Source organism: Cynara cardunculus (genome assembly GCF_001531365.2).
Source record: "Cynara cardunculus var. scolymus isolate 2C chromosome LG 2, CcrdV1, whole genome shotgun sequence".
In the NCBI taxonomy this organism is placed as follows: domain Eukaryota; kingdom Viridiplantae; phylum Streptophyta; class Magnoliopsida; order Asterales; family Asteraceae; genus Cynara; species Cynara cardunculus.
The window spans coordinates 10,691,600-10,701,173 of record NC_037529.1 but is presented as its reverse complement, the minus strand read 5'-3'; the positions used below and the strand labels follow the sequence as shown (position 1 = coordinate 10,701,173).

At 30.2% G+C, this 9,574-nt stretch overlaps 1 protein-coding gene across 1 annotated transcript; it reads left to right on the top strand.

The window, feature by feature from the left end:
• Nucleotides 1-1,615: 1,615 nt before the first annotated feature.
• On the top strand, nucleotides 1,616-2,739 carry LOC112507772 (probable carboxylesterase 18). The gene is made up of 2 exons (XM_025112479.1): nucleotides 1,616-2,212; nucleotides 2,317-2,739. The coding sequence occupies exons 1-2, from the start codon at nucleotides 1,616-1,618 to the stop codon at nucleotides 2,737-2,739; spliced, it is 1,020 nt and encodes a 339-aa protein (XP_024968247.1).
• The last annotated feature ends 6,835 nt before the right edge of the window (nucleotides 2,740-9,574 follow it).

Sequence of the window (9,574 nt, the reverse complement as noted above, 5' to 3'; positions counted from 1 at the left end):
AAAATATAATTAGGATAATTATCGAGTTCTAACAAAATAATTAATTATTATATTTATAAGAAAATTATATTATTAAACCAAATATAGATTACTTCTTCATTGTATCTAAATTAAATTAAAAAAAAAAACTGAATTAAAAAATTATGCAAAAAAATGATGAATTTTAAATAGTTAATTTGATACTAATATCAATATATTTTTGTCAAATTTTTATGATATCTTCAAACTTATATTTTATTTCAAAAATAAAAACATCATCGCTTTTTCAAAATCATATACGACCATATTATAACATCAACTGAGATAAAGAATAAAATGAAATATCAAAATCAAGATGTATCTCGCTGCATTGTACGAGTACTCTTCTACTAATTATTTTATATTTTCGCATATGTTCTAATATGAAATAATTTATTTACGAACTTGATAATAAAAAATCAATATATAACATTACTCAAGAAAATATATGATCATATTTAGGTTCTTCACGTGGTTTTCACATGTTTGGACCGACCTTGGATACGAGTAGGTAAAAGTTATTTCATTAATCAATTCATTTAAAATAGTGTGTAAAGAAACGAATAATTAGCAAGGGATGACATATTTGTCGTCAGTCCTTTGCTAATTTATCACCAATTAGCAAGGGATTAACAACAGATTAACCACAAATTTATCCCTCATATACTTTGATATTACATATGCATATGAACACATATGCACATCATACATACACACATATAGAGAGATAGAGTGTGTTTAGTTCAAATGTTAACCGAAATTATTGTATTAACTTTATAACATTTTAGACCAATCACAAACCATTTTAGTATTAAGTTTTTCACTATCTAAGAATTTAATGTTAACGGTAGGGCCGGCTTTGGGCATGGGCGATATGGGCCTTGGCCCATGACATCCACAACCAAAGGGGCATCTAGCCCAAGACCGTTGTATATTCATTTATCAGTCTTGAGTCTTCCCAGTTCGATCGAAACCTACTGGCTACTGACCTACGACGCCGGATGTAGGGACACTCCATGCCATCTCAAAATCTCGAAATCAAATAGACTAATAAATCAATAATCAAACGTAAGTCGACCAATATCGTCGTTTTACGTCCACAGGCCACCACCAATCGAATTTTTGCTAAATCATTCATCAACCGGTCAAACAACCATTAAAACAATTATTAATGGCAACTGGTGTCCAACCTGTTATTGTATGGTCCTAATCATGACGAACCGTTACAACAATATACTTATGTTGTGATATCATATTCACTCCACCAATTTCGATGACCAAAAGATGCTCTACCAAATTATAACGATAACTGTTTTTCAAATATAAATGTTTTTTTAATTAATCTGAATATCCAATCCGTTATGTCAATCGACAAATCTTAGAGTAACCACCTGCTTTACAGATAATTCGGGGTCGTCGTATTTGAATCTTCATGGCTACAGAGGGATTTTTATTCCTTCTTAAATTTAAACATAAAACCTCGAATTATTTTTGATTTTTAGAGTCATACTTAAACCGAGACACCAACTATTGTCGTTAAACATAAATGTTTTTACAAACCCGTGGCTGTCAGGCTGTGAAGTTTCATTTTCTTTCAATGGAAGCCGCCACCAAAACTCCGGCATCCCTCTCTTTGCCCTGGAAAACACGAATCTTACTTTGGGTTCTCTCCGCCGTAACCGAGGCAGCTAGGAGGAAAGACGGCACCGTCAACCGCCGTCTCATCAAATTCTTTGACTATCGGAGCCCCCCCACGTCCAAACCCAGAAACGGTGTCAAGACATACGACGTCGTTGTGGATCCCGCTCGCAAGCTATGGTTTCGCGTCTTTCTCCCAATTCAGCACGCCGTTGAAGATCTCCCTGTCATTGTCTTCTTTCATGGCGGTGGATTCGTATTCCTCTCCCCCGACATGAAGTTCTACGACGATGTGTGCCGCCGGTTTGCCAGAAAACTTCCTGCAATCATTGTTTCCGTCGACTACCGTCTTGCACCGGAGCACCCGTATCCTGCGCAACATGATGATTGCTTTGATGTGCTGAAATTTCTGGATGATGATCAGGAAAATGGTTCGAAATCTTTACCAGAGAATGTGAACATTTCACGCTGCTTTCTCGTCGGAGATAGCGCTGGCGGAAACCTAGCTCATCACGTTGCTCAACGAGCCTGCGAATTCAACTTCCATCGACTCAAGGTATATCAATCCATTGCTTAACTAGCTAGATCTTGGTTTATACATCCAATTAATTCACCCAAACTTGAAATGAAGTCAGTAAAACGCATGCATGATGTTTGAAGGTAATTGGAGTGGTGGCGATTCAACCATTCTTTGGAGGAATGGAGCGAACAGATTCCGAGATAGAACTGGAAGGAACGCCTCTGGTGTCGTTGAAGCGGACAGATTGGTATTGGAAGTCGTTTATGCCGGCAGGCGAAGGGTACGACCGTGGCCATCCGATCATCAATGTGAGTGGGCCAAAGGCGGTGGACATATCAAACATGGATATTCCGGCAACGATGGTGGTTGTGGGTGGGTTCGATGCTCTAAAGGATTGGCAGAGAAGGTACTACGAGTGGGTGAAAAATAGTGGGAAAGAAGTATACTTGTTGGAATACCCAAATATGTGCCATGGTTTCTACGTGTTCCCGGAGTTGCCTGAATCTGACCACCTTATATCGGAAGTGAAGGACTTCATTCAGGGAGTCTTACGTAAGAGGTAGAGGTTCTTTGTTTATTTTTTAATAGTTTCATTGAGAGGTGAATTTTGTTTGATAAAAAAAAAATTTGTATCTTAATGGTTCTAAAACCCTTTGAACGATTTTGTATCATGGATCTCCCTTAACCATTAAGAGCCCTAATTTTATTGTATACAATTACCAAACAATTATATTACATTTTACACTATATCATGAGAGCCTTTTAATCATTCTGAACACTTAATCATTTTACACCAAACTATGCAGCAATTGCCAAAGAGTCCGATAGTCATAGTATGTATGCCCTACATTTAATACTAAATATCTATACTTATAATAAATAAGTAACTTGAGTGATACGTATTTTTTTTTTATGAATTGGTTTTTCTTGTTATTATTATAAATAATAAAATAAAGAATTATGGATGATTGATAATATGCTGGGAAATTTACTCGAATATCATTCCAATCATTTATATTATTGTTTTAATCATTGTTATTTCACATTTTTCTAAATGTTACTACATCTTCAATATCTACATCCATAATATTATGCGACCTGACTAAAAAATTCAAATTCCACCAAGTTAGCAAGTGGTACCGTCACAATTACGAAGCGGCCGTCGTATTGCAAATTTGGTCATCGCAATTGCTTACCTGGATTGAATATGCTCATTTTTGTCTATGTTTTAGCCAGGTATATAACATTACGGATGTGGATATTGCGGACGTAGTGACATTTGAGTAAAATCGGGAAAGAAATTGCTAAGAGACCAATTTGAATGGATGGGATGACTATTTGAGTCAATTTACCTGATATATAATGGATAACTAGATGAGTACTCGCACAATGCAGCGAGATAAATCTCGATTTCAATGTTTAGTTTTTATTCTTTATCTCTATCGATAATATGATTTTATGTGGTTTTGAGAAAACGATAATGTTTTTATTTTTAAATGAAATATAAATTTGAATATAGCATAAAATTTTGAAAAAAGTAAATCAGTATTAGTATCAAATTAACTATTTAACAGTTCTCATTTTTTTGGTATAACTTATTTAATTCAATTTTTTATTTTAATTTAATTTAGATTTATTAACAAAGTAATTTATTTTTGGTTTAACAATATAATTTTTTATAAATATAATAATTGAATATTTTGTTAGAACTCAATGATTATCTTAATTATATTTTAGATTTTGTCAGTTCTCTCTTAAATGAGCTCATATATACATATATATACATATATAAATATAGGGGCCCATTCAAGGGAGAATTGATTAGTTTGTGGTAACTGTGAGAACCAATCTTAACCACAAATCAACGGATAAATAAGGAAATTAGTAATTATGGTATTTTAAGTTAAAATTATAATTAGAGGCATTTTAGGTATTTTTAAAAAACTCATCTCTCCTCTCTCCGACCTCCTCTCTCCGACCTCCAATCTCCGGCCTCCGGCCAACATTATTCCGTTAGGTACCAATTAATCACAAAGATAAACAATGTGATACACATTGTGATATACTGTGATACCATTGTGATACCAACTCAAACCATAAAAACATGTGATACACCTTGATAAAACAAGCAAAAATAATGAAACCGAACATTGTGATACACTGTGATACACTATGTTACACTGTGATCATACTCTCGAGTGTTGAAGGATAGATCGCATCTGCCTTTGGATCGTCAAAGATGATGAGACACCCAACGCCTTGATCCAGGGTTCCAGCAAACTTCTTGTCCAATATCATCTAAGACAGTTTCTTCACCATGATTTTGCATAGCAGCATATATTTGAGACTGTAAACTGCTCTGGGATCATCAAGAGCATTGAATGCTTCAAATGCTTCAAAGAAATAACTGTAGGCAGTTTTATAATATTTCGAAGCCCTCCGCGGCGTGGCCACCGCAACTTGTTTGTTAGATGTTGGCATTGGGACGATGGCTACAGGGATCGAACCCTCCAAATCGTGTTCCATCGGCTCTTCCTTGAACAAATTAACTTCCACAGGCGACGACGGCGAGTTATGGCGCTGTGGAACCGGCATGATGGTATACGCCGGTGGATCACCGAGTAAGGGATCAGATATTGACAAAATTCTAACTTCTTCCTCTTCAGATTCAATATTCATGTGATCAATCGACGCCATCCCCCACACAATTGAAAACAGAAATCGGGGAAAGTAGAAACAAATCGTCGGCCGACTTGATGAAGAAGAAGAAGCAGCAATAGAAAAAGAGGGTTAGTCGATGAAAGAACGAAGAACAAGTGGGTTAGGGTTTTATTATTATAAACATTACCAATTTACCCTTTATGTTATTTTAGGATATAACATTAATTATTTAAATGATTGGCTCACAATGGTTCTCATAGTTACCACAAACTAATTAGTTCTCATTTGATTAAGCCCCTATAAATATATATATATATATATATATATATATTGAAATTCATACATAAACGGTAATTAAATAAGAGAATAAGAAAGCGATCAAATTATATATAATTTTACACTAAAATGACATGTATATTTACATATGTTTCATGCGACTACGGCCACAACCTTTAATGTAAAATAACATGTAATTTTGTATGTATTTGGTCGTTTTTCATGATTTTCCAGTTTTTTCATTTATTTAGCATTTTTCAATGAACCCAACCCTATATATATATATATATATATAGAGAGAGAGAGAGAGAGAGAGAGAGAGAGACGAATGATCGTGTGAGAATCTATATATATATATATATATATTAAAGAAGAAACTAAGGATAATGAGGTGGCACTTTCTAATGTTTAGAACCCTTCCTATCTTTTTTTCTCATTTTTTTTGATTTTTTTAAATGTTGAATATATTAAAGACTTTTTTGTCCCTGGATGAAAAATGTATAGCTCATAATTAACCCGGGTTATTTTTGTAATTTTGTATATCCAAGTTTAACCTCCAATTCTTGATTTGCTCTTCCATTTACTTTCTTTAATTTCTTAATGAAATTTATTTTTTAAAGTTTCAATAATAAACAAATTGAAATCATATAAAATCCTTTGGTGAGGGATGAAGAAGAATTCAAAGATTTTAAAAAATATGTAGAAATTATATTCATTAAAAAATGTGATTTGTTATTACATATTTCTTTTTCAATATTGTTGGATGTGTTGTTATCATAGGATATGATTATGTTGACATTGGATCATATAAATTGTGTTTATGATTTGATCATATAAATTCGAATAAAATTTTGATATTTTATAATCACGGGCTATGATAAACTTTTTTCGAATTTAAGCTTCATTAACAATAACTTTTTATACATGATTGATAATTACAGTTAAATTTTGACTATTTCAAGATTTTTTTCAGTTAATAGAAATCATTTGGTGAGTAACGAATAAATAAAAGTTAAAGAAAACTTAAAAGCTTTTAAAAGATATGTAAAAATTATATTATTTACAAAATGTGATTTGTTATTACATATTTTTTTCTTTTCAATATTGTTGGATTTGTTGTTATCGTAAAACATGATTGTGTTTACGATTGGATCATATAAWTTCGAATAAAGTTTTGATATTTAATGATTACAAGATATTATAGAAACGAATTTAAACTCCGTTCACAATAATTGTTTATACGTAATTAATAATCATCAATATATATGTATATATGTGTATATATATATATATAAAAGAGAAACCAAGTACAATAGGTGTCTTTCTCTAAATATTAGAAACTTATCTTTCTTTTTTCCTAAATTTTTGATTTTTTTTAAATATTTGATATGTAAAAGACTTTTTTATCCTTATTTTAAAACATCATTAAAATAGGGTTGTTTTGGTAATCTTAAAAAGGTTAACCTCCAACTTTTTCCTCTTCATTCTTGGAGATGAAACCTTTAAACACTTTCATGTGCTCCTCCATGATTTGTCAATGTTTTTATAATATTAAATAAATTATATTATTCTACCCTTAAATGATAAATATGTATTCCATTATAAGAAGACTTCTATGACCATTTCCAACTTAATTAGCTTTAACTTTCACATTGCATAACTTCATAGGATATTCACTATACTATTTTCATCTACTAACTAAAATAAACTTACAATAAATGTTGTGGCACATTGTCAATATGATTTTCTCAAGAGATTTTCGCATTGTTTTTAATTTATGAAATGTTAAATAAGTTAAGTACTTTTTTTTATCCGTGAATGAAAAATGTGTATTTCATTATTTTCTCCAAAATGAAAACAAAAATTTTCAAGCTAGAGATGTCCTTAATTGAGCATTTGACATCATTATTTTATATAAATCTAAAAGTAAAATATGAAGTTTCTTATGTGACACTTTGTGCAAAAGTTATTTCATAATTCATTTTTTTCAAATTTTTAGATTTATTTTGGACTTATTTTGTTGGTTATATTAATTATCTTTCATTAACTCATAAATGTTCTAGATCTTTCGTTTTTTATTCTGTTTTTTATCTATCTATATATTTCATAATTCATAATTCATTTTTTTTCAAATTTTTAGATTTATTTTGTTGATTATATTAATTATCTTTCATAAATCATAAATGTTCTAGACCTTTCGTTTTCTATTCCGTTTTTTATCTCATCTATATATTATATCTCATTTAATATTTTTAAAAGCAAATAAATACACTTACAAATACCACATGAATATCATATTTTATTTGTTTTCAAATAAATAAATACATAAACATCATTTTAAGTGTTTTTTAGTCCATAAAATTCATGTAAAAATTGTTACATTTTATATTTATATTATTTAAACAAACACTTGAAATGATGTTTATGTATTTATTTATTTGAAAACAAATAAAATATGATATTCATATGGTTTTTGTATATGTAGACTTTGTATGAAAAATATAAATTTTAATTTTTTATATATTCGGTAAATAAAAAAAAGTGTCATGTTTAATATTTTTGAAGAGATTTATTTAATGATGGTTTAAAGTTTTAGTTATGTATTATAATGATTGATCGTAACATATCAACAATTGTGAGGATGATAACATGAATAAAAAATATGAAAGTCAATAAATTAATCATTATATTTATAACTATGATAAAAGAAAATGATATATGCATGAACTGACATTTTAATATTTTAACATTAGTTTTATTTTATTTTTTTTTAAATTATCGTCACCGTGCAACGCACGGTGCACAAAACTAGTAAGAGTTAAAATTAGAAACGTAAGAAGAATTATGGACCCTTGATCACTTTTCATGCATCTCACACTCTTCCATAAATTGTGTTTATCATGGCAATTGATCCGGTGCATCTCGGTACATCATATTAGTGTTGATCTTCAATTATTATTGATTCAAGGGTGGAAGTCACTTCTCACCATCACTTTTATTTTCACGAGAACCTAACCCTATATATTTATGTATATATATATACACACATATTTATATATAATATATATATATAGAGAGAGAGAGAGAGAGGAGAGAGATGATACAAACGAGAATTGAGTTATAATTATAAAAAAAATACAAGAATGGTCAAATCATATTACAACGCGACCTTGGCGGCGATCTTGGCCACTACCTTATACGAGGACAACGAAATCACATGTCCAATCATCCGCACGAACTTACATTGACTATGTCTCAGATTCGCATGCAATTTCATTGTAAAAATACGTGTGATTTAAATGTTCTTTAGATCTTTTATTCGATCGTGTTTTCGTTAAATCGAGGGAGAACCTAAAAACCGAAGAACCACGAAAATTAAAACGGATGAAAACAATATATCATATTGATATTAAATCAAATATGATAAGATGACTGTTTTTTGTGCTTTGTTTTCTCTTAAAATTTTGATCATATTTCACCAATTTTCAATTAAAAATAAGGAGGAATATATTTATTTTTAAACTTTGATTATAATAACATCTATTGAATCATCTCAATCTAACGATTCAGATTATTATTCTATTCTTTTTTTAAAAGTACTTTCTACCGTTACTCTAGGGGAGTGCTAATGGCACCCCCTTTGATGTCAGAATCAGGTCATTCAAGCATTGGGAATGTAAAAAACATATATTGATGTTGATGTGTGTGAGGAAAAAAATTCATGGATAGAGATGCATTAAGCAATGCATAGAAGTGCATTTAGCCCACCCCTTACTCTAATCTAAGAATATATAAAAGTAGGTTGTATACTTATTAAACCTAAACTAAAGTACTAAAAATTAAAAAAAGGATATTTAAGAATGCCTCACAAATTAGGCCACCTAACATGACATTAGGCTCTTAAAGACAAGCTTGTACTATTTAGAACACTAGTCACCATCAATATTTTCATATATATATAGAGAGAGAGGGGTGACTTATTATGCAATCGTTTATATTTCTACAACTAATACAATTCAATTTCAACTGTCCATTTAATTTGATTAATATGTGATTTCATAAAAGTTTTGATTGTTTCCTAATATAAAGTATTGATCATAATTAATGAACTTTATTCATCTTCCATAAATATTCAAATCATAATAAATGAACTCTCATCATTTTCATATATATATATATATATATATATATATATATATATATAGTTTGGTTCAAATGCAACTCATCACATTTGCACAACCAATACAACCCAATAAATTGAAATATTTATGGAAATGATGAGAGTTCATTTATTATGATTTGAATATTTATGAAAGAAAAATATGGTTAATTAATTATGATCAATACTTTATATTAGGAAACAATCAAAGTTTCTATTAAATCACATATTCATCAAATTAAATGGATAGTTGAGATTGAGTTGTATTGGTTGTACAAATATAAATGGTTGTATAATAACTC